Source organism: Budorcas taxicolor, chromosome 23 (assembly GCF_023091745.1).
Source record: "Budorcas taxicolor isolate Tak-1 chromosome 23, Takin1.1, whole genome shotgun sequence".
NCBI lineage: Eukaryota > Metazoa > Chordata > Mammalia > Artiodactyla > Bovidae > Budorcas > Budorcas taxicolor.
Window position 1 is genome coordinate 46,059,019 of NC_068932.1, and position 24,909 is coordinate 46,083,927.

Here is a 24,909-nt window from a genome sequence, read left to right on the forward strand (position 1 = left end):
AAGCTTTGGAAGGGGGCTTTTTAACACCTTTTTAACAACAACTTTTATTTTCTGATGTCAAGAAACAGACATGAGCCCTGGCTCCCTCCTGAAATAGGTGAAGAACTCTCCAAAACCCTGCATGAAGAACAGGTCAGAACTGAAGCCCAGCTTTTCAGGACTTGGCAAAACTTTCCATTAAGGGCTAGGTACCTCTGCAGGCACCACTGCGCAACACTGTGTTCGTCATGGGAAGACAGCCATGGGCAGTTTCTCGATGAATGGACATGGTTGTGTTCTAATAAAACTTTATTTATACCACCTCACACCCATTAGAATGGCTGCTATCCAAAACAAGCAAGCAAACAAACAACAAAAAAAAAGCCCTCAAGTGTTGGCAAAGGTGTGTAGAAATTGGAACCTTGCATTGTTGGCCGGCATGTAAGATGGCACAACTGCTGTGAAAAACAGTTTGGCAGTTGCTCAAAAAGGTAAAAATAGAATTGGCATGTGACCCAGCAATTCCATTTATGGGTATAGACCCCAAAGAATTGAAAGCAGGGACTTGAAGAGATATTTGTTCAACCATGTTTATAGCAGCACTATTCCAGGTGGCCAGAAGGGGGAAGCCACCCACGTGTCCATCCATGGACGATGGATGAATGCAATAAATACAATGTGTCATTATCCATGCAAGTGAATACCGTCCAGCCTTTAATAGGAAGGGCATTCCGACACATGCTGCAACATGGATGGACCTTCAGGACACGATGCTGAGGGAAGTAAGCCAGACGTGAAATGACACACACTGTATGATTCCGCTTGTATGAGGTCCTTGGAGCAATCCCATTCATAGAGACAGAGAGGAGAAGGGTGGCTGCCAACGGCCGGGCGCTGGAGGGAGTAGAGTGGCTGTTTGATGGGGACAGAGTTCCCGTTTCGTGAAGAGTCCTGCGGGTGGGTGGCCGTGATGGTTGTCCCACCGTGTGAATGCAGTAAGTGCCCCTGAGCTATACATACACTTAGAAATGGGTAAGACAGTAAATTCTGTGTTATGTGATCTTCACCACACGTTTTTTTCAGAAGGCTTTATTAAAATAAAAAATCAAAAAACTTTTCAAAATTAAGCCAGGGGTTGTGGTTTGGGGACTGTGCTGTGAAGGATGGAGAGCTGGTTGTAGACAGTGTGGGGAGAAACCAGGTGAGCTTGGTGAGAAGCAGCTAGAGGAGGCTGCCTGTCCCAGTTACTCCGTCCATGGAGAGACGTGTGTATGTATATTAGTCAGAACAGTAATCGTTGCCATTCACAAGGCAGCTGCTACATCACAGACCCGGAGCCCTCAGAAGAAACTTGTGATGGACTTTCCCGGCAGTCCAGTGGTTAAGACTCTGCCCTTCTGACGCAGGGGTCGAGGGTTCAATCCGTAACTGGGGAACTAAGATCCCACATGCCTCGTGTTGTGGCCAAAAATAAATAAACAAAAAATAAATTATTGTTGTTGTTTAGTCACTAAGTCATACCGACTCTTTGCGACCCCATGGACTGCAGCCCGCCAGACTCCTCTCTTCATGGTATTCTGCAGGCAAGAATACTGCAGTGGGCTGCCATTCGCTTCTCCAGGGGATCTTCCCGATTCAGGGATTGAAACCACATTACCTGCATTAGCAAGTCGATTCTTTACCACAGAGTCATCAGTTCAGTTCAGTTCAGTTCGGTTGTTCAGTCGTGTCCGACTCTTTGCGACCCCATGAATCGCAGCACACCAGGCCTCCCTGTCCATCACCAACTCCCGGAGTTCACTCAGACTCAACGTCCATCGATTCAGTGATGCCATCCAGTCATCTCATCCTCTGCCGTCCCCTTCTCCTCCTGCCCCCAATCCCACCCAGCATCAAAGTCTTTTCCAATGAGTCAACTCTTCACATGAGGTGGCCAAAGTACTGGAATTTCAGCTTTAGCATCATTCCTTCCAAAGAAATCCCAGGGCTGATCTCCTTCAGAATGGACTGGTTGGATCTCTTTGCAGTCCAAGGGACTCTGAAGAGTCTTCTCCAACACCACAGTTCAAAAGCATCAATTCTTTGGCACTCAGCCTTCTTCACAGTCCAACTCTCACATCCATACATGACCACAGGAAAAACCATAGCCTTGACTAGACGGACCTTTGTTGGCAAAGTAGTCTTTGCTTTTTAACATGCTATCTAGGTTGGTCATAACTTTTCTTCCAAGGAGTAAGCGTCTTTTAATTTCATGGCTGCAGTCACCATCTGCAGTGATTCTGAAGCCCAGAAAAATAAAGTCTGATGCTGTTTCCATTATTTCCCCGTCTATTTCCCATGAAGTGATGGGACCAGATGCCATGATCTTCGTTTTCTGAATGTTGAGCTGTAAGCCAACTTTTTCACTCTCCTCTTTCACTTTCATCAAGAGGCTTTTTAGTTCCTCTTTGCTTTCTGCCATAAGGGTGGTGTCATCTGCATATCTGAGGTTATTGATATTTCTCCCGGCAAGCTAGATTCCAGCTTGTGCTTCTTCCAGCCCAGCGTTTCTCATGAAATACTTTGCATATAAGTTAAATAAGCTGGATGACAATATACAGCCTTGATGTACTCCTCTTCCTATTTGGAACCAGTCTGTTGTTCCATGTCCAGTTCTAACTGTTGCTTCCTGACCTGCATACAGATTTCTCAAGAGGCAGGTCACGTGGTCTGGTATTCCCATCTCTTTCAGAATTTTCCACAGTTTATTGTGATCCACACAGTCAAAGGCTTTGGCATAGTCAATAAAGCAGAAATAGATGTTTTTCTGGAACTCTCTTGCTTTTTTGATGATCCAGCAGATGTTGGCAATTTGATCTCTGGTTCCTCTGCCTTTTGTAAAACCAGCTTGAACATCAGGGAGTTCACTGGTTCATGTATTGCTGAAGCCTGGCCTGGAGAATTTTGAAGGGAGTCATCGGGGAAGCCCAAATAAATAAATATCAGAGGTTAACAGTTTCTAAATGTAGAAAATAAATAAATTTATTTATAAATTTATTTATAAAAGAGCCCGTGCTGTTGCTGCTAAGTCGCTTCAGTGGTGTCCGAGTCTGTGCGACCCCATAGACGGCAGCCCACCAGGCTCCCCTGTCCCTGGGATTCTCCAGGCAAGAACACTGGAGTGGGTTGCCACTTCCTTCTCCAGTGCATGAAAGTGAAAAGTAAAAGAGAATTTGCTCAGTCATGTCTGACTCTTAGTTACCCCATGAACTGCAGCCCACTAGGCTCCTTCATCCATGGGATTTTCCAGGCAGGAATACTGGAGTGGGGTGCCATTGCCTTCTCCGAAAAGCCCATGAGATCTCTGTTAATACTCCGTCTTCCACGGAGCGACCCACCCCAAGCATCCAGACCATCAGGAAGGGGGTGCTTCCTGAGTGTTAATGGGCGCTTTGGAGCAGGGTGAGCTCTGAGGCCGTGATGACCCCTGAACTCTCTCAGGCAGGCACTTATGTTGCTCAGACGAGTTAGAAAAAGAATTTGACAAGAGAATGTGTTTCAAGCCCTTGCTATAAACTGCCTTAAATGTTAAGGCTTTTAAACCTGGGGAAAATTAACTTAGAAAACATTCTAGAAATAATAGGGGCCAATATGAAAAGGCTACATCCTCTAGGAGTCAACAGTATGCCATCCTGGAAAAGCCAGGATGGAGCAGTAAAGATCAGTGGCTCCCAGGGGCTCAACGGGAGGGAGAGGTGAGCTGGCCAAGCATGGAGGGGCTTTAGGGCAGTGACTCTGTTCCGTATGATTCTGTCGTGGGGCCGGGTGTCACTGCATGTTTGTCCAAAGCCGTAGAACGTACAACCCCAAGAGTGAGCCCTAACGAGACTCTGCACTTTAGGTGACGATGATGAATTACTGTGAGTCCAACAGTTTATAACGTGGGCACCGCCCTGGTGCGGGATGTCGGTCATGGGGGACCCAGTGGAGTGGGGAACTCTCTGTAGATTTCATTCAGTTTTGCTATGAGCCTAAAGCTGCCCTTAGAAATAGTCTGTCTAAAAATAACAACAACAATAATAATAATGTGGGAGGGGGTACGAAGTTGGGGAGAAATGAGTCAACCATGCGCAGACAGTAATAATCGATGAAGCTGAGTGAAGAGTACATGGGTCTCTTTTGCTGTCTACATTTTAAAGGATATTTATTTGTTTATGTATTTGTCCTAATTGGAGAAGAGAAAGGCTACCCACTCCAGTATTCTGGCCTGGAGAATTCCATGGACTATACAGTCCATGGGGTCGCAAAGAGTTGGACACGACTGAGCAACTTTCACAGGGGCCAGACGTCCTGAAAGTGGCCACACCCACCACAGCCCTCCGCTTCCTCTCCCGCGGGACCACCCCCCTCACTTTCTGCTGCTTGAGCATCTTCTCAACACCTCGCATGTTCCACATAGTGTTGCTACTTCACAGACATCATGGTGTTTGATGCCGCAAGTCTTGGGAGGTACGAATTACCACACAGGATCTTTGATCTTCACTGCAGCGTGCAGTAGGTATCTTTTTAGTTTCAGCACGTGGGATATTTAGTCATGGCGTGCAAAACTCTTCGTTTCAGCACGTGGGATCTAGTTCTCTGACCGGGGATCAAACCCTGGCCACCTGCATTAGGAGTTTGGATTCTTAGCCACTGGACCATCAGAGAAGTCCTTGGCTGTCTACTTTTGTATCTGCTGGAAATTTCCCTCCATGCAGTGTAAGAGGAACACAGTTAGTTGCAGGGTTGTACTTGTATCATGCTGACCATGGTGGTTAACCTTCCTAAGGAAGACAGTACATGATTGTGACCGATTGTGACCTTGTTCTAAGCCCACTGGGAGCATGCTTTCTGCATCTCTGAGCTTTTATTTCCTGGTTTATAAAATATCAGGTAATTCGTACCTCACAAGACTTATGGCATCAAACACCATGATGTCTGTGAAGTAGCAACACTATGTGGAACATGCGAGGTGTTGAGAAGATGCTCAAGCAGCAGAAAGTGAGGGGGGTGGTCCAGTGGGAGAGGAAGTGGAGGGCTGTGCTGGGTGTGGCCACTTTCAGGACGTCTAGCCCTCAGCCCGCAGTGGTTTATGGGCAACAGGCACTGTTTTGCTGGGGACTTAGAGAACACATATCCGGAGCACCAGTGCGTTGAGCGTGTCGGACAAGCTGACCCTGGCCCACTGATTCCTGCTCCAGGACAACCCCTCTCCCTCAGCAGGGATGAGATGTTAGGGAATGCTCCCTGGGGATTCTATGATGCCCGGCCTCGTAGACTGAGCCCGCGTCTCCCAGGGCTGGCCAAGCAAAAAGGTGCAGAGCGAGTTGCAGTTAAGAGTCTAATGGATACTGTAGGCTTATTGATTAGGAAAAGAAACGAAGCAAATCTCAGGCATTCAAGGGTGGTTAACCCTTCGGCTTTTCTGGCCCGGTCCCCGCTGTAAAGTCTTCAGGAGCCCCATCACCCGCCGCCCAAGGTGCAAACTCTGTACCCTGGCGTCTACAACCTCTCACAGCCCCCATCGACACTTCCAGCCTCCTTCCCAGAAAGTTCTCCTGACACCAGTCTCCACACTGTTTCCCAAGCCACAAAGACTGCAGGCGCTCCTCACCCAAGCCTTCCACTTCCTGCGCATCGCTACCCATCAGGACGCTCCAGGGTCTTTCCTGGAACTCAGTTCTCTGTGCTCACGTGGTCTTCGTTCTTTGCCCAAGATCCCACCAGAGGCAGCAACTGATGCTGTTTCGCCACTGACCTGGCACCCAGATGTTTGTGGGAGATGCCAGGAGACTTGTCGGCTGGGGGCAGGCACCCGTCGCGCGGGACTGAAGCCGCAGTCTGTATCCCTTCCCTCGCTTCCCCCTAAGTCACCTCTCCTTCCCAGCGTTCCTGAGCAACGCGGAAGCCGCGCTCAGGCAGTTTTCCAGCTGCGACTCCTTGCCTCGGTGTTCTGCAGGGAGAGACGCTGTCACTTTGCATTTGCTGCCTTTTTTCCCAACCACTTCGGGCGAAACATTTTGTTAAAAGATGCAGTTTTTTCTCCCTAGAGTGACTGTTGGGTGGGTGCCAGAGGTATTTAAGTGCCCTCGGATTGAACTGTACAATCTCATTATATAACTTACAGTCAGTTCAGAGGAGGAACAGGAGAAGCCCCACAGCTTCAGCCGTTGAGGCATGGGCTTTGCCTTGTGCCCAGGATGCTTGGGGCGTCTCGCCATAGATGCGTCCCCCTCTGCAGTAATGAGGTCCCTCTTCTTCCTGTTTTATTGGCAGCAAACCCTGGGTAACAGAAACACAGAAATGCCTGCAGCCCTGTCATAATAAAGTCATTTTAGGGGCTGTAACTGTGCCAAGAGCTTCCAGGAGTTAAATTGGTGTCTGATTATGTTCTGTTTTCTGAGTTGCCTTCTTCTCAATTAACACACAGTTGTTTAGGACTGTGCGACTGTGATGGCTCTGGACACACTGCTTTCCAATAGGTGGTTTTGGGGGATGGTCTCCCATGGAGCTCAGGAGGGATCAGGACTCTTTTGTGTTGGGATGCAGAGGGGACGTGGGGGAGAGGCAGGGCCATTGGGGCATCCTCTGGGAAATGCCTGTGGTTGGAATGCTTGAACCTCAGCAGCTGCCTCCTTCTCAGAGCCTCTCCCCACCTCGCCCAGCCTTCTCCCCAACACATACCAAAGTCAAGTCACAGGGCTTGCCTCCTCTTTTTAGCAAATGCTACTTAATGTTTTGTAAAGTGTCAGGGGAGGTCACAGTGCTCAAATGACTTTGAATCATGTGACATACATCATCCTTACCTTTAATCTCAAAGTTATAAAAACAACAAACAAACAAACCTAAGCACTTAGATTCAAAGTTCTAGGAAACTTAAAGGCTTATAGTTTAGTACTTTTATGTGTTGGTTGAAAATAGGAGAATCTTAAAAACCTGAGCAACTTTTGAAGGCCTGGTAACCAAATGTTTACATGGATGTAAAAGAGAGAGAGAGGTGGGTAGACAGATGGATGTACAGGTGGATGGATGGATGGGTGGAGAGATAGGTATATGATAGTTAACAGAATGAGATTAAAACTGTAATTGGATGTGTGTGTGTGGATGACATTTGACACCACTAGGAATTACGGCACAGCATTTTGTTTCCAGCAAATGAATGCTCACTGTAGTTAAATGTCCAGGTGGAGGGAAAGGAAGTCAAGGAAAACTTCCTGGGCCTTTTTGTTTCTTTGTTCGTTTTTAATTGTATGAGCTTTGGGAATGAACGTTCTTGGTCTCTCAGGGTTTCTAGATTGTTTAAAAGGAGTGATGTTGTGGGGAGGCTGGTGAAGGTTGTGACTCTGACTTTCTGGGGACAGGAATCACTTACCAAGCAGAGTGAGATAAAGTTCTTTCCTTGGGGCCATTAACAAGACAATTTGCAGTCATTGCCTTGAATAATTTGAATATCTAGAGACTGTACACCTAGAACTTAGGGCTTCTGAATCTTTGTAAGATTTGCCCCTGGCTCTCCCTACTTTATTTATTTCTTGTGTTTGGTTTTTTACCTTTAAATTTTTTAGATTTTAAATAAAACCTTTCGTAGGTTCAAAATGATTGGAAAGAGCTCTGTGAAAGATGGGCTTGCCCTTTTTCTTAATCATTTTGATCCTGTGGGACAATATCCATGAAAGCATTTAGTTCTCACGCCATTAACTTCATTTTTTAGAAATGACTTTGCGCTCATGGCTTGGCATGAGACAGGACTTGCTTGGCTCACATTCCCCCACCCCGTCTCTCTTTTCTGGCAGGGGAGCAGCAACACGCATCTGCCCTGCACCCTGCCCTCCTCTCGCCAAGTTCTCTGTCTCCTGCAAGTGTCTCACTCTTCTGTTCCTGAAAGCTGGGAACATTATAAAGAGCAGACATGAGCTCCGTTCCCCGGGTCCTGCTGCTCATGTATAGTAATGATGGATGGGGGGCATCAACACCAACCTAGACGACCCCACGTTGTGCTTGTTGTGATTCAGGGCTGGTGTTCTCTTCCTGGGCTTCCCTGTGGCTCAGTGGTGAAGAATCCACCTGCCAATCCAGGAGACTCAGTTTCCATCCCTGGGTTGGGAAGATCCCCGGGCAAAGGAAATAGCCATCCTTTCCTCCTTCTTGCCTAGAAATCCCATGGACAGAGGAGCCTGGTGGGCTATGGTCCGCAGGGTCGCAAAGAGCTGGACACGACGGAGTGAATAAATAACAGCAACAGGTTGCCACAACGTGGCTTTTCTCTCCCCAGGAGAGCAGGCTGTGTGTGCGTGTGTGTCTGCCTGCGAGAAGTTCCTGGATGTATCGCTGACTCTGAGACGTGTCTCAGTGCAGTCATAAATGAATGCATCCTTAGACCAGAACATTTCTGAATACACACAGAAGCCAGCGGTCCTCTCAGAAGCTTTGGGGCATCCTGATGTTTGCCTTTTACAAGGCAAGATTCCCTCTGCCCAGGAACTTACTCCGGAAGTGGAGAGAAGCATGAGGGAACAATGCCCAGCCATTAAATGCCAGTGCCTACTGCAAAATTTGGTTTTCAAGAACCTCTAAGAGCTGAACCCGCAGAGGAAAATCTCAGAATGCAGGGAGAGTCAGGAACTACCAGATATTTTGGTCTCCCTGAGCCTTCTTGAAATAGGAAGGAAGAGGGCAGGGCACAATTTTTAAAAGAATGACATAGCCCAAGGGCAGAATGTAAATTAATTAGAATCAAATGGGTCCAAGATGGCAGACAAGTTAAACTTCAGCTGGACCTGGTTCCTCAATCAGCAAGCTGAGCAACACACCTAGGGGTGCCTTGACACTTCCAAGGCACTGTCAAAAGTCCAAAAATTAGGCAGTGGCCCAGTTCCTGAAAATTTTCACCCCTCCCCCAAAATAGTTGGCATAATCCTCCCACTTAATTGCCTATGAAATTACCCAATCCATAAGAACTAAGCCCGCCACGTTCAAGGCCACTGCACTCACTCTCTGCGGTGGCCCACACTCTTGTCTCTGGAGTGTTTCTCTCTGAACAAATCTACTTCTTACCTATCACTTTTTCTCTCACTGAATTCTTTCTGTGATGAGACATCAGGAACCTGAGCTTTATTAGGTCCTGAAACCAGATCTGTGATCTCAGTTGGAAGCCCGTGGGTTTTGGCTATGTTTGCGTTCCAGTCTGAAGTAAACAGTTTCACTCTGACGTGGGTCAGCCAGCTTATCCATCCATCATCCACCCATCTGTCCACCCATCCGTCTGTCCGCCCACCCATATCCATCATTTCCTTCTTTTCCTGTGGCTTATACCTAGTGAACATCTGTGACGTGCCAGATGTCAATTAGGCATTGCAGCCAGTGGTGAATAAACAGGTCCATTCGGGAACAGACTGGAGGGCTTTTCTGTCCTTGAGTGCAATGCCAGCGGTGCCCAGTGTGGACAGGGTCACCAGGGATGCAGAGCGGAGCCCACTTACAACCCCTTCCCCACCTCATGACCCCCCTCCTGACAGACAGGACTTGCTTGTCAGTTCCCTTGAGCCAGGCTGAAGCCCCTCACTCCAGACTAGTAGGCACCCTGCTGTGTGATCGCCTGGCTTAGCTGAGATATCTTTCATAATCATTGACTGAAAGCAGATTGTTCTGCAGAAGCTTCTAATGTGATTTTCGTATTTATCTCCCTTAGCTTGATATGTATCAGAAATAACTCATGAATTACAACAGATAGAAAATATTCTTACCTAAAAGCCTCTGTGTATGTTTCTTTTTGCCTGGTTAGTTGACTTATCTTCAAGTGGACTTGGGGCATCGCTAAGATTTTAATTCCATCAAGTGTGAAACGTAGGAAATAATCATGGTTCTATAAAGGTGATGTGGCCTTTGATACCTGTAGCCCGAGTGGCTCGCCTTTGTTGACAGCATTGATGATGCTTTTGTTTGATCATCCCTTCAGTTTTGCCCTGATATGCCATGTTATTTGTTTCTTTGTCCTGGCTTTTTAAAAAATTTATGGAGAGTCTAAATTATAGAATCTCTCTCAGCACCGCTCTTTCTCAGCTGTCAGTTCATTAAAAAATTTTTGTTCAGCTTTCATATTATTTCAGCGTGGCATCTTTTTTTTTTTTTTCCCCCAGTCATTTTGAGCAATATCTTTATTTAACTAGCTGAAATTGTTCCAGGGCTTAATTAGAAGTAGCATATTGCAACTCTTTGGGTGCTATCTTGAGGCACAATAATTAGCCCTGTAATAATAATGCACGTCTAAGTGAACTTGTTATTGTCATGGAGGGCTGGAGAGAGGGGCTTTCTGAAGCCTCGTAAAGGCCCTGGGGTACTCCAGTGAACAGCCAAGTTCTGAAGCCGAAGGAAAAGTTGAGCAGAAAAACAAAACGTTCAAGGCCATAAGCCTAGTGTTTTTGTATTGTGTGACCCCCCCTCCCCCTGTGACAGGAAGTCATTTTACCCCACTGGCACTGGAGGCAGTCTTCAGGTTGCTGGGGTCAGTGCAGGGCACACCCACAGATGCTATCTGAGCACAGTTGCCAGGGGTCACCTGGGCCAGGGAGCGTTGTACTTCTGAGGGCTGAACATGACATAGACTGAGGCCCAAGACTGGGGGCTGGTTAGGGTTGCTAGGCGACCTGTCTATACATGTGTACTTCCTTCGTGGCTCAGATGGCAAAGTCTGCCTGCAAAGCGGGAGACCAGGGTTCCATCCCTGGGTGGGGAGGATCCCCTGGAGAAGGGAATGGTAACCCACTCCGGTGTTCTTGCCTGGAGGATTCCGTAGACAGAGGAGCCTAGCAGGCTGTAGTCCATGTGGTTGCAAAGAGTTGGACATTACTGAGCAATTAACAGTTTCACTTTTTTTTTTTCAATCTTGAATATAGTGGTTTTGTCCTGCTCCTCGATTAATTTATCAGGATCCTTCAATACCCTGTATTCAGCTCCCCCTACGGCCACCCCCACTCAATAAATTACAGCATTCATCAAGGAGAGCTATTTTTCCAGTTTCCCTGGGCATTCTGTAATGGCAGAGTCTGGCCACCCTGTGGCTGATGAATACCGCTGCCCAGGCCATGCTCCTGGTCCCAGACAAGCCAGCATCTCCATGCCCCTCTGTGAGTAGGCACTTACAATACCAGATCCGACTTTCTTGATTTTGTCTTAACATCCTCAGGGAAGGATCCTAGTAACTCTGGCTACGTTTTTCTTCAGCCACGAAGATAGCAAGCACCAGCACAGGCCACTTGTCACACTTGTTTGGTCGTGGATCCCACCGATGGGTCTCTTAATGAAATGATGTCTGCACATCCTCTTTCTTGGAGCTTGTGCCAGAGAAACCTGCATGACAGCGAGTGTTGGGCAGGAGGTGGTGGTGGGAGGTGGTGATGGGGACCTCCTTCAAGCCCCAGGTGGCCCTGTCCTCTCCCTGTCCTGCCGGGTTAACTGGCCTTTAGTGGCTCTGGGACTGTCCAGGCTGGGGACCTTCTCCAGGCATGCATAGCTAAGGAGATCCTATTATCAGCGTCAGTTCCTAGTAAGGAACCTGGATTTCCCTTACACTCTGTGGCTGCTTCCTGCTGTCTAAATAGAGGGAGGATAATGAAGTTCATTATCTGTGACCTGATGCTCGCTGCTCTTGCATCCTGCCTTGGTGCAGAGGGAGAAGGGTCATTTAAAAAGAAGGATGTGGACGAAGCTTTGTTGTAAACACTCTCCAGAGCAGTGAGACAAATCTACTGAACAAGCTTGTGAAAGGCTGAGCACTGAGTCACTTACATCCTTGAGTTGCATATTTCATCACAGAAAAGTAAAAGTCAGGGTATGGAAGGATGTGATATTTTGTTCTGCGTGCTCACAGTGGTACCGCATTGGTGAATGGATGAATTCAAATTCCTGCTGAAACTCTTGTCAAATGACTGTCGTATCTACTAAAGCTTTTTTAAAAAAATTATTTAAATTAGTAAACAGTGACTAAAGCTAGCATTTGGCAGACACGTGATACTGAGGTCAGCCATACTTACGAGCTTCCGTGATTTTTCACATGTTGATAGAAAAGACACGTTGCTGCTGCATCAGTAAATAAAGGAAATGTTGCACCCGTCGAGTCATCACCTTACAGCTGTCCAAGGCAGTGAGCCCTGAGGGCACCCAGGATGAGAAAGCACGGGACTCTGGCCCCAGAGAGCTGAGGTGTAGATCAAAGCAACGGTTTCCTTGATCCCAGACTCACATCTTCCTATCTATGGAAAAACCGATAAATTCCTTAAGTTGGGATAATCAAGTTTCCTTTAAGTAACAGTAATCTTCTGAAGTTCTGACTACTTGATCTTTATTGCAAAACTACTGTGTATCCCAGCTCCTCCTTTACATCTTCTGAGCAGTCTCTCAGAGCAATGTGAGATGCTACGTTCCAGGCTTAAGTCCTCATTTTTTTCTGCCAAATGAAACATGATTCTCACCTTTTTCAGATTGTTCTGCATTTTTTTCCAATCTACATACCAAGTCAATCCAGGCCAGATCGTGTGTAACAGCACTTTTGAATGCTTAACTTTAAAAAGCCAGCTAAGCAAAGACCAATTTTATAATATAACACTAATATATTGTGACTCGAGAATAAGATTTAATTTGCACCTCTTCTTTTAAAAAAAAATAGGTTTGTTTTTTTTTTTAGTGATATTTTTCATATGTTACTTTCAGACTCTGTTATTTTGGTCTGTTTCTTTTCTTCTGCGTGTGCTAGTTTCCTTGATTAATTTGAAGAACATCTGCATATAATTCTCTGGGCTTTGCATTGGCAAAACTTCGCAGCTTTTCACAGGACTTAGAGAGTTCACTTGCCAGACAGTCTCAGATTGTAGCTAATTGAAATGCCAAACCTCCAAAGGTGCCAGAGCAGAAGTGTGTAATTATGTAATTTTCTCTTGATCTTTCAGAGTCTTCCTGCGAGCAATTAATCAGTATGCAGATATGCTGAACAAAAAATTTCTGGATCAAGCCAACTTTGAGCTGCAGGTGAGAGAAGGGGTAGACACAACCTTTGTTGGGAAATCATGTTAAAACAAATTGCTGGTCTGAGCCCATATCTTATATTTCTAATCCTAGAACTTAATCGGTTTCCCATTTAACGTGTGGAAATGGAATTTACAATACGTGCTACTGGAACGTGAGGATTGAAAATGATGCCTTTGGGGTATTTGCTCAATTTAGCGAGGAAGGAGATGGAGCTGTTTCAGAGAGAAAGTCTTGAATCAGAGTGACAAGTTAGGGACTCTCTGAGCAGGGAGGCGGCTGCGTCTCAGTCGACCTGGCTGCCAAGATTGTCTCAGGCCATCCTAATGTGATGAGAATCAGCCTGGGAGGCACCGTGTGTCTGCATCACTGAGCCCAGCTTGCACGTAGAACTTGATTTTCCCCTGATATATTCCCTGCCGGCTTTGTGCTGCCTGAAGGGGCCCTTCGCAGCAAAAGATCCCAGCCCCTCAACAGCCCTTGGCTGTGGTGAGCTGATCCTCCCGTCCAGGCCCTCCTCCTCCAGTGCATTTGGATTGCGTGTGTATGCGTGGGCATGTGTGTGTGATTTAACTGATCAATTGATTTTTGCCTGGCATGATTTCTTACTATGCATCTATTATTTGGGACTCTCATTTCCACTGAACTTCAGGTATGTTTCTGCTAATCATGGTTTTGTTATTATTTAGTTTCATTTACTAAAGTTTGCAAATCAAAGCATCCAGGTGCAAACAGGTTTTTAGTTTCCTGGGTAGGACTGTTCATGGAGAAAGAACCTGAACTACTTTAGGTACACCCAGAGGGTGGTCCTACTCAAACCTGGGTTCAGTTCCATTCAGTCGCTCAGTCGTGTCCAACTCCTTGCGACCCCATGAATCGCAGCACACCAGGCCTCCCTGTCCATCACCAACTCCCAAAGTTCACTCAGACTCACGTCCATCAAGTCAGTGATACCATCCAGCCATGTCATCCTCTGTCGTCCCCTTCTCCTCCTGCCCTCAATCCCTCCCAGCATCAGAGTCTTTTTCCAATGAGTCAACTCTTCGCATGAGGTGGCCAAAGTACTGGAGTTTCAGCTTTAGCATCATTCCTTCCAAAGAAATCCCAGGGCTGATCTCCTTCAGAATGGACTGGTTGGATCTCCTTGCAGTCCAAGGGACTCTCAAGAGTCTTCTCCAACACCACAGTTCAAAAGCATCAATTCTTCGGCGCTCAGCCTTCTTCACAGTCCAACTCTCACATCCATACATGACCACTGGAAAAACCATAGCCTTGACTAGACGGACATTAGTCTGCAAAGTAATGTCTCTGCTTTTGAATATGCTATGTAGGTTAGTCATAACTTTTCTTCCAAGGAGTAAGCGTCTTTTAATTTCATGGCTGCAGTCACCATCTGCAGTGATTTTGGAGCCCAAAATAATAAAGTCTGACACTGTTTCCCCATCTATTTCCCATGAAGTGATGGGACTGGATGCCATGATTTTCGTTTTCTAAATGTTGAACTTTAAGCCAACTTTTCCACTCTCCTCTTTCACTTTCATCAAGAGGCTTTTTAGTTCCTCTTTGCTTTCTGCCATAAGGGTGGTGTCATCTGCCTATCTGAGGTTATTGATATTTCTCCCAGCAATCTTGATTCTAGATTGTCTTTCTTCCAGCCCAGCGTTTCTCATGATGTACTCTGCATAGAAGTTAAATAAGCAGGGTGACAATATACAGCCTTGACGCACTCCTTTTCCTATTTGGAACCAGTCTGTTGTTCCATGTCTACTTCTAACTGTTGCTTCCTGACTTGATACAGATTTCTCAAGAGGCAGGTCAGGTGGTCTGGTATTCCCATCTCTTGAAGAATTTTCCACAGTTTATTGTGATCCACACAGTCAAAGGCTTTGGCATAGTCAATAAAGCAGAAATAGTTATTTTTCTGGAACTCTCTTGCTTTTTTGATGATCCAGCGGATGTTGGCAATTTGATCTCTGGTTCCTCTGCCTTTTCTAAAACCAGCTTGAACATCAGGAAGTTCACGGTTCACATATTGCTGAAGCCTGGCTTGGAGAGTTTTGAGCATTACTTTACTAGCATGCGAGATAAGTGCAATTGTGCAGTAGTTTGAGCATTCTTTGGCATTGCCTTTCTTTGGAATTGGAATGAAAACTGACCTTTTCCAGTCCTGTGGCCACTGCTGAATTTTCCAAATTTGCTGGCATATTGAGTGCAGCACTTTCACAGCATCATCTTTTAGGATTTGAAATAGCTCAACTGGAATTCCATCACCTCTGCTAGCTTTGTTCGTAGTGATGCTTCCTAAGGCCCACTTGACTTCACTTTCCAAGATGTCTGGCTCTAGATGAGTGATCACACCATCGTGATTATCCAGGTCGTGAAGATCTTTTTTGTACAGTTCTTCTGTGTATTCTTGCCACCTCTTCTTAATATCTTCTGCTTCTGTTAGGTCCATACCATTTCTGTCCTTTATCGAGCCCATCTTTGCATGAAATGTTCCCTTGGTATCTCTAATTTTCTTGAAGAGATCTCTAGTCTTTCCCATTCTGTTGTTTTCCTCTATTTCTTTGCATTGATCACTGAAGAAGGCTTTCTTATCTCTTCTTGCTATTCTCTGGAACTCTGCATTCAGATGCTTATATCTTTCCTTTGCTCCTTTGCTTTTCTCTTCTCTTCTTTTCACAGCTATTTGTAAGTCCTCCCCAGACAGCCATTTTACTTTTTTGCATTTCTTTTCCATGGCGATGGTCTTGATCCTTGTCTCCTGTACAATGTCACGAACCTCATTCTATAGTTCATCAGGCACTCTATCTATCAGATCAAGGCCCTTAAATCTATTTCTCACTTCCACTGTTTAATCATAAGTGATTTGATTTAGGTCATACCTAAATGGTCTAGCGGTTTTCCCTACTTTCTTCAATTTAAGTCTGAATTTGGCAATAATGAGTTCCTGGGTTAACAGATAACAAAAAATAACAGATAACAAAAATTAGACACCCATCTACTCTCCCGTTCGCCTTGTCTTCTGAAAACTTAGAGCTAAATGTGATACTCAGTTATTAGATTATGTTCTTATGTGCCTGTGCCCTTATTTCTTATATCATTTTTTTAATTTCAATTTTTTTTAACTTTTTATTTTGTACTGGAGTGTAGCCAATTAACAAACAATATTGTGATAATTTCAGGTAAACAGCAAAGGGACTCAGCTGTACAGATTAACGTGTCCGTTCTCCCCCAAACCCCCCTCCCATCCTGGCTGCCCCGTGACACTGAGTAGAGTTCCCTGTGCGGCATACAGTAGGTCCTTGTTGGTTATCCATTTTAAATACAGCAGTGTGTACCTATTTATCCCAAACTCTCCCTTTCCCCCATCCTCTCCTCAGCAACCATAAGCTCATTCTCAAAAGCTTGAATCTGTTTCTGTTTTTTAAGTAAATTCATTTGTATCATTTTATTAAATTAAAAATGTTTCATCAGCATTATAGTATATAAGTATGTAGTAATATATCAGGTACTGTGTACCTAAAAATGTTACTATTTTTCAGTTTAAAACTTTTTATCTTTTTCTCTGCTTAATGTTTGTTATCACGTCCTAATACACAGATACATTCTTGTGAAATATGTGTGCAGTGTAAGTCAATCCATTGAATAAAATAGAAAAGCTCCCTTCCCATTTTTTCACCTTTTTCTCCCTCTGCTGGGTAGCTTTTTTTTTTTTTAATGTCAACAAATATTTATTCATTGCTTAGTATTTACCAAGTAGTATTTTTTTAGACTTAGAGTACAGTAAAGCATCTGCCTGCCATGCAGGAGACCTGAGTTCGATCCCTGGGTAGGTAAGATCCCCTGGAGAAGGAAGTGGCAATCCACTCCAGTACCCTTGCCTGGAAAATTCCATGGATGGAGGAACCTGGTAGGCTACAGTCCATGGGATCGCAAAGAGTTGGACACGACTGAGCAACTTCACTTTGTATAGTTGCTTTGCAATGTTACATTAGTTTCTGCCGTACAATGAAGTGCATCAGCTGTGTGCTGTGTGCTAAGTCACTTCGGTTATGTCCAACACGTTATGACCCCATGGACTATAGCCCAGCAGGTTCCTCTCTTCATGGGATTCTCCAGGCCAAAATACTGGAGTGGGTTGCCATGCCCTCCTCCAGGGATCTTCCTGACCCAGGACTCGCACCCGTGTCTCTTATGTCTCCTGCATTGGCAGGTGGGTTCTTTTCCACTAGTCCCACCTGGGAAGTCCAGCTGTATGATGTTGTTGTTCAGCCACTAGGTCTTGTCCAACTCTTTATGACCCATGGACTGCAGCTTGCCAGGCTTCCCTGTTCATCACCATCTCCTGAATGAGTTTGCTCAAAGTCATGTCCATTGTGTCCACGATGCCTTCCAACCATCTTATCTTTTGTTGTGTCCTTCTCCTCCTGCCTTCAGTCTTTCTAGGCATCAGGATCTTTTCCAGTGAGTCGTCTCTTTGCATCAGTTGGCTGAAGTATTGGAGCTTCAACATCAGCATGAGCCCTTCCTTCCCTGGTGGCTCAGACGGTAAAGAGTCTGCCTACAATGCAGGAGACCCGGGTTCGATCAGGGAAGATCTCCTGGAGAGGGAAATGGCAACCCACTCCAGTACTCTTGCCTGGAAAATCCCATGGACGGAGGAGCCTGGTAGGCTACAGTCCGTGGGGTCGCAAAGAGTTGGACATGACTGAACAACTTCACTTCACTTCATATATATATACATACATATATATATATATATATACACACACATGTGAAAAGAAAGTGAGAGTGTTTGTTGCTCAGTTGTGTCCAAGTTTTTGTGACCCCATGGGACTGTAGCCTGCCAGACTCATCTGTCCAAGGGATTCTCCAGGCAAGAATCCTGGCATCAGTAGTTATTCCCTTCTCCAGGGGCTCTTACCGACCCAGGGATCAAACCCAGGTCTCTTACACTGCAGGCAGTTTCTTTACAGTCTGGCCACCAAGGAAGCCATGCGTATACATATATCCCCTCTTTTTTAGAGTTCCTTCCAATTGCTGGTTAACTTTTAGAATAATTGCTGTGTGTTATCTCTGAGGCTTCTTTAAGCATGTACAGTTCGCCCTTGAACAGTGTGGGAAGGTTGGGGAAGGTGGTTTATCTGAGTATAATTCAACCAACAACCGATGGTTCAGTACTGTAGTATTTGCTGCTGAAGAATATCTGCCTGTAAGTGGACTCGAGTAGTTCACACCCAAGAGTCAGCTGTATCTGGGCCAAGACCAGGATTCTTTCGGCTTTTCGCGTGAGTGGGGTCATGCGCCTCTGGTTTTCAGTTCTGTCCTATTCCACAGTGTAAACGCATCAACATTGGTGCAGGCTTTCCTGCGCTGATGACCTGCAGGCTGTTTCCAGTGTTTCCCCTTTCCAGGCACTGCTTCTGTGAACAGTGTGACACAGCCATCCAGGGCAACGTTGCTGGTTGCTGGAAGCATAATTGCCAGACTGGATGGTAAGAAATTTTAAGTTTGATGGACACTGATAAATTACCATCCGCAAATGCTCTAGAAATTTGCGGTCTCACCAGCCTTCTCTGCGAAGTATCATTGTCTAGATCTTCTCCAATACCAATTTCTTTAAAATTGTTGATTCTTATTTTTGTTGATATTTCTCTGATTGCTAGTTGGGTTGAGAGTGCTCACTGGCTGTGAGGATTTCTAGTACGAACTGTCCATTTTCTCGGCTCATTTTTCTATTGTGCTATATGTCATATTTTTTTGTAAGTTAAAATTCTTGATATAGTCTAGTCATGGGTTTAGGTTTATCATATAGAAATATTTAATTTTTCTGTAGTCAAATTTGTCAGTTCTTTTAAAGGGCTTTTTGGGTTTTATTTTTTTGCTTGGCAAATCCTTCTTTGATTATAAATTTAACTGTTTTGTTTATAGTTGGTATCTGATAAAGCTTTGTATTTCTGCTTTTTTAAAAAAAAAAAACTTTCTAACATTGAATCTATCTGTGATTTCTTTTCCTTAATCATTTTTTTAAATCAACGTATAGTTATTTTACAGTGTTGCATTAGCTTCAGGTGTACAGCAAAGTGATTCAATTTTATATATCTCTATATAGATTTCTCTCTTCATATATCTACGTATATAGATTCCTTTTCACACGTTTCCATTATAGGTTATTACAAGCCATGGAATGTAGTTCCCCGTCCTTGTTGTTTATCTCCATCTGCTGGAGGCTGGAGTTTGAGTTTTCTTTTCCCTACATGGTTTTATGAATAAATTATTCCCTCCCAATGATTTGAAATGCCACCAAGAAAACCCACAATTACAGATGCACGTGTGTATCAGTTCTGTTTTTTGTTTTATTAACTATGGGTTGTATACCCAGCTAGTAGAGCCATGTCTTCCTGGTCAGGATGTTATTGCAAAATTATTTTGACTTTTTGTGCATTTCCTCTTCGATGTGAAATTCCAAATCACCTTGTTAAAACTTTCTAAGCATGCTGTTTACATTTTAATTGGGTTGAGTTCATAAAAGATCGTAGTAGAATTGTAACAGCATTTGGGAGAATACTTGGCAGCATTTATTTTTTCCCATCCCACACAGGGATATTTGTGCCTTTTCTCTTGTCCTTCATTAGGTTTTCTCCTTTTATCCAGGTAGGCCATGCCCGTCAGGTGCTGAGCCACATACACCGATGGCTGTGTGTTTCAGGTGTGGCTGCTGACTGTGTGTTATGGGTTGTTGCTGACCCTGTGCAATGTCTTCATGCATGTGGTCCTCTGGAAGTTCCCCCTCATGCCCAGCGTCTTGGCTGCAATGAGCTCTTTGGGCCCTTATTCCTGGACAGGTGTGGTTTGATTGCTCCACTCTAGGAGGTTCTCATCCTCCCATACCCAGGGGGAGGCCTGGGTGCTGCACGGCCCATGTGCTCCAGGCAGCAGGTCCTCCCACAAGGCACATTTCCATGTTTTGATGTCCTGGTGTGCCCAGACACTTCTTTCTCCTTGAAACCACTCCTCCCTATGGGCTGTTACTCTGCCCTCTGCTTCCCTCTGCCCCTCCCTATCCTGCTTCTCATTTCCAGTGAGTACAGCACGAAGAGCTCTTATTCTCGGCATTCTCCAAGTGAGCTCCCAGCTTGCATCCTGTCACCTCCCCCAATCTGTAGTATATATTTCATACAAACAGAGGCCTTCCCCTACATAACTAGAGTAAGACCACCACACTCACACCATTATCAGCGCTCACCAGCCCCCAGGCCACATTCAAGTTCCATTAACCCAATCACGGAACTTGTTGCTTCTCAGGTCAGCATCGTGAATGCTGTTAGTTGTCACTGCTCAAATCATGCATAGCTTACAGGGATTTTGTTTGTTTGTTTGGTTGGTTTTTTGTTTTGTTTTGTTTTTGGCTGCAGTGCACAACATGTGGAATCTTACTTCCCCCACCAGGGATCAAACCCACACCCCCTGCAGTGGAAGCCCAGATTCTTAACCACTGGATTGCAAGGGAAACCCCGACAGGTTTTTTTAATGTTTGTATTTTTATGTGATTTTAAAATTTTTTTGTATTTTATGAGTGGGTAGCTCTAAGTTCACAGCAAAATTAAGAGGAAGGTACAGAGGTTCCCAGAAACGCCCTGCCTCTAGCACCCAGAGCCTCGCCCATCAACATCCCCCACCAGATGGTGCGTTTGACACAACTGCTGCACCCACGCTTACCCATCATAATCCCTGAGTGCTTACTTTGCATCAGGGCTCCCTGGAGATGTGTTGTCCATTCTGTGGGTTTGGACAGATGTATAATGACGTGCATCCAGTTTCATTGCCCTGAACACCCCCTGTGCTCCTCCTACGTACCCGCCCTGCCCTGTGCGTTCAGTTTCCGTGTGACTTTAGTCCGCTCCAGCCTTGAACAGCTCCTCCCTCTTTCCAGGCTGTCCTGTCCCCCACACATCAGCAGAGCACAGGCCTGGGTTTGCAGACCACCCCACACTTGGGCCACCTCACATCCCCCAGGCATAGATGCAGGCTGCACCCTGGGAGAGAGACAGCACAGAAGTTATCACCCCACCTTCCCCAGGCCAGATGCTCCCAGCTCCTGGGGGCCCCCAGCCCTGCTCTGGCTCTACAGTGGCCAGGGGAGTTTTGAGGTGAGCAGCAGTCAGCCTCCTAGTTCCTCAGGGTACAGAAGTCTCCTGTGGGTTCCAGTCTTGCTTTATAGGTGGACATGCTGAGTCTCCAGGCACGCGGTCCACAAGGGAACCTCCTTCAGGGTGTTCAACTACTCTGTTCCCCTAAACATCTCCTAAGGTGGAGTTTTAGGTTACCTGTAGCTCAGCTGTCGTCCTGGCCCTGTGTGAATGAAGGGAAGGAAGAGAGAGTTAGTGAAGCTGGCATTTAAAAAGACACATTCGTATTTCCGTTGATGCTGTTTTTAAGAGCAGTAGGTATGCATTAAAATACGTCTGGGTCCTGCTCTTATGATGACTCTGACTCCAACATGGCCCAGACATCCCTGCTAGAGCTCTGAGAGAAGGGCATTGCGAGGGGATGGGTGGGCATCAGGGCAGGTGTTAGTTCCGAAAACAAGAAGAAACTTGTACGTTACTGATTTGAGCCACCCTGTTTCTTTACATTGCGATGGCCAAAAAGTTTGTTCAGGTTTCTTCTGTGACACCCTATGGAAAAACTTCAGTGAACATTTTGGCAACCCAATAAAAGGGCCTAAATAAAAGAGAAAGTGCCTTGGTAGGCAGGAAAGACTGGCTTGTGAGGTCTGGGGTGGGCCACTGGGGACCCTTGTTCTGCTTCACCTTGTTCTGTTCTCTGTTTTCTGTGTTTTGGGGCAAGTCTCTGAACCTCATCTGTGAGCTAAGGGGACCAGCACTTACCTGGTTCCCTGGCAACCAAATGAGATGCTCTAGTCCTGAAGAAATGCCACTTACGAAGAGTAGCAGATACATGAAACCTTTAGCTGCATCCGTGCTTGAAACTTGCCACTGTTCATCTGGTAACTGAAGAGAGTCAGTTATTGTTAACACCTTATTTTTATCTAACTCTTTATAATCATCTCACTTGATGCAATAATTATTACCTTTGTTTATGATTCCCTGGTGGCTCAGATGGTAAAGAATCTGCCTACGATGCAGGAGACCCAGGTTTGATTCCTGGGCCAGGAAGATCCCCTGGAGAAGGAAATGGCAATCCACTCCAGTATTCTTGTCTGGAGAATCCCGTGGACAGAGGAGCCTGGCAGGCTACAGCCCATGGGGTCTCAAAGAGTCTGGACACAGCTGAGTGACTAACAATTTCACTTTCACCTCTGTTTGTAAATTAGCGACTGAACAACAGCTGTTCTTGAAATATGAACTATTGGGTGTTTTTATGTTGTTCTCAATCGTCTAGTGTTTATATATATTTTTAGTATCATAAAAATGATAAATTATAGAAATCTATATACTGTTAGGTAAGGGGCTCCGTGATACAATATTAATACATTATTGACCTGAGATGTATTATAGCCACAGGCATTAGTTTCTGCAAAAGTCCCCCGGTCAGTAATGTGTTAATAAGAGCTAAAACATATTACATGATCATCACCACCCGCTCGGCACCGCTGGGGGGCCTTAGGTATCTTTATTCCTTCGATCCTTCCTTCAGCAGCCCTATCAGATAGGTACTGTTGAAGTTCCCGCTTTATCTGTGAAAACCAAGGCACAGAAAGATTGGGTTATTTGCCTCAGTAAGTGGCCAAGCTGCTGGGATTTGAGCACGTGCAGTCAGAGCCCACAGTCAGCCCTGAACCGCACTGTGGGTGGCTGGTCAGCCATGTGCACGTAGAGGACACAGCTTTTTAACATCTCACAGGCATGTGCTGGGCAAACACTAAATGTCTCAAAGCGTTTTTGAGATCCTGTATGAATCAGTTCTACGCCTTAGCATCTCCCCTTTTTGGTTTTCAGCTGTGGAACAACTATTTTCACCTGGCCGTCGCCTTCCTCACTCAAGAGTCCTTGCAGCTGGAGAATTTTTCAAGTGCTAAGAGAGCGAAAATCCTTAACAAGTAAGTCCACGCAGCTCCAGATTCATGGGCAGGAGCCTGCGAGTCTATTCTTCTCATGGCCTCTAAGCCAACTCGGTACCAGCTGAGATGTAGTCATGGTGTAATGAGAGGGTGGTTTCAGATCATGAACTGGGTATTGCCTTTTCTAACCCGTGAGTCCAGGTCGAAGATTGCTGGATTCATTCTGGTGGGTTGCGGTCCCTGCCATTGAAGACTATTAGCGCCGCCCAGAATGGGAGTTTGGGGACGTAATTGCTTTTGCTGTGTGCTGTGCTGGTGTCATGCCATGTGTGGTTTGTGTGTGGCTTAATTCTCCAATGTTAGTTTCGAGCAAGGAGGCTACTGATGGGGACAGCCCATTGTGCAGTGGTGAATGGTCTGAGGTTCCTTCTTTGCCAGAGATGACCCTGGGCCTCTTCCCAGCAGGAGATCTGAAGGGCTTAACTCGCCCTGTTATCATCCTAAGAACCTCTCAGAACCCCAGGAAAGACAAGATTCCTACCTGGCTCTTTCAGCAGTGCATCCTGAGCAGCTCCGGGTCCAGGGTCAGGAAAAGAACCCTTGCGTGGGGCTCTTTGCAACCCTTGGGCGGTCTGAGGACCTGTATCTTCTTTCTGTCTCCGTTTCACCAGCATCTCAGTTCTATGGGTGCTCAGAGGGAAGACAGTGAACCCTCCTGGGGGATCTGTTCATCGATAACAGCAGTATTTTGCCAGCACATCATGGTGCTGAGTCAGCCGTCCCTGTTCAGCATTTCCTGATCCTTCTGTGCCATGCTGTTCCAAGGCGTTGCCAGCCCAGCGTCTGGGGGTTAGAGATTCCAAGGTGTCTCCAAAGGGGAAAGCTGCTCAGCCGTCCCTGTATCCTGGGAGCGTGTGTCTCCCTCATGGAGGTGAGGTTGAGATCCAGACAGCTCGAGCCAACAGTGGGGCCCAGTCTTTACCAAGTTCCCAGCACAGTCCACCCTTAGAGACGCCTGCGGAGAAAACCTATGTTTAAACCAGAAATCTGCCTGAAAAGAGCTGACGTCTCCTTCCCACTTTGGAGAATAAAAATGCTTGCTTCTGAGCATTCTCCAGATGAGGGTGCAGCCCCTCATTCCCTGGGCCCTTTACTTGCTGCTGCAAGAGCCTTAACATTCAAGCTAAAGCAACGCCAGGAAATGGGCCTTGGCCGCCCAAGGAGACGTTTGCTTCCCCATCACGCTGTACCTTCTGAGCTTCAGAGCCACGGAAATTTAAACATGGCCGGTTGGTGTCTGCCCTCCCTGACCTGGCAGGACCTCTGATCGGGCTTTTAGAATTCTCTCTCTCACAACCATTGGAGGAGAAATGCCGGATTGCCCCTTTGAAATTGTCCCATGGATGCCCCGAGGGAAAAAGCCCCAAGCGCTCCAGAAGGTGTCTTTGCAGGAGTGTCTCAGCTCGGGGGCAGCCTCAGGGTTCCTCTTCTGGGGCTGCTGGCTCAGTGTGTAGCTGTGACGGGCCCCCGAGGAGACCCCATTTCCAGTGTCTGTGAAGAGTGCTCTTGGCCTACGAGGCCGCGTGGCTGAGACGCGAGGCAGGTTCGTCTGCCTCTGGCTGCACCTTAAACACTTTACCATCTGTGTTCAATTTTAATTTCTAAATAGCAAAACTTGCATAAGAAATATTAGGAGGGCTTCCACCTTGTTAAGTGGTTATGCTCCAATACAAGACAAAAAGGGTTTTTTTGTTTTGTTTTTTTTTTAATGCATGACTGAAGTGGATCACAAGTGCCGCCTAGGTGCCTTTGCAACCTGGAGTTGGCATGTGGTGGTACTTAGCTTCAGTGGTGAAGGAGGCTGAGTT

General features: G+C 46.0%; 1 protein-coding gene across 5 annotated transcripts in view; it reads left to right on the forward strand.

Annotated features, from left to right (window-relative positions):
• DOCK1 (dedicator of cytokinesis 1) overlaps window positions 1–24,909 on the forward strand; it is a 563,137-nt gene that overhangs the window by 423,857 nt on the left and 114,371 nt on the right. For all 5 annotated transcript variants that reach the window (XM_052661098.1, XM_052661102.1, XM_052661099.1 and 2 more), the window contains exons 30-31: window positions 12,939–13,017; window positions 22,980–23,080. In XM_052661098.1, the coding sequence (XP_052517058.1) occupies window positions 12,939–13,017; window positions 22,980–23,080 (180 nt within the window). The remainder of the gene's footprint in view (window positions 1–12,938; window positions 13,018–22,979; window positions 23,081–24,909) is intronic.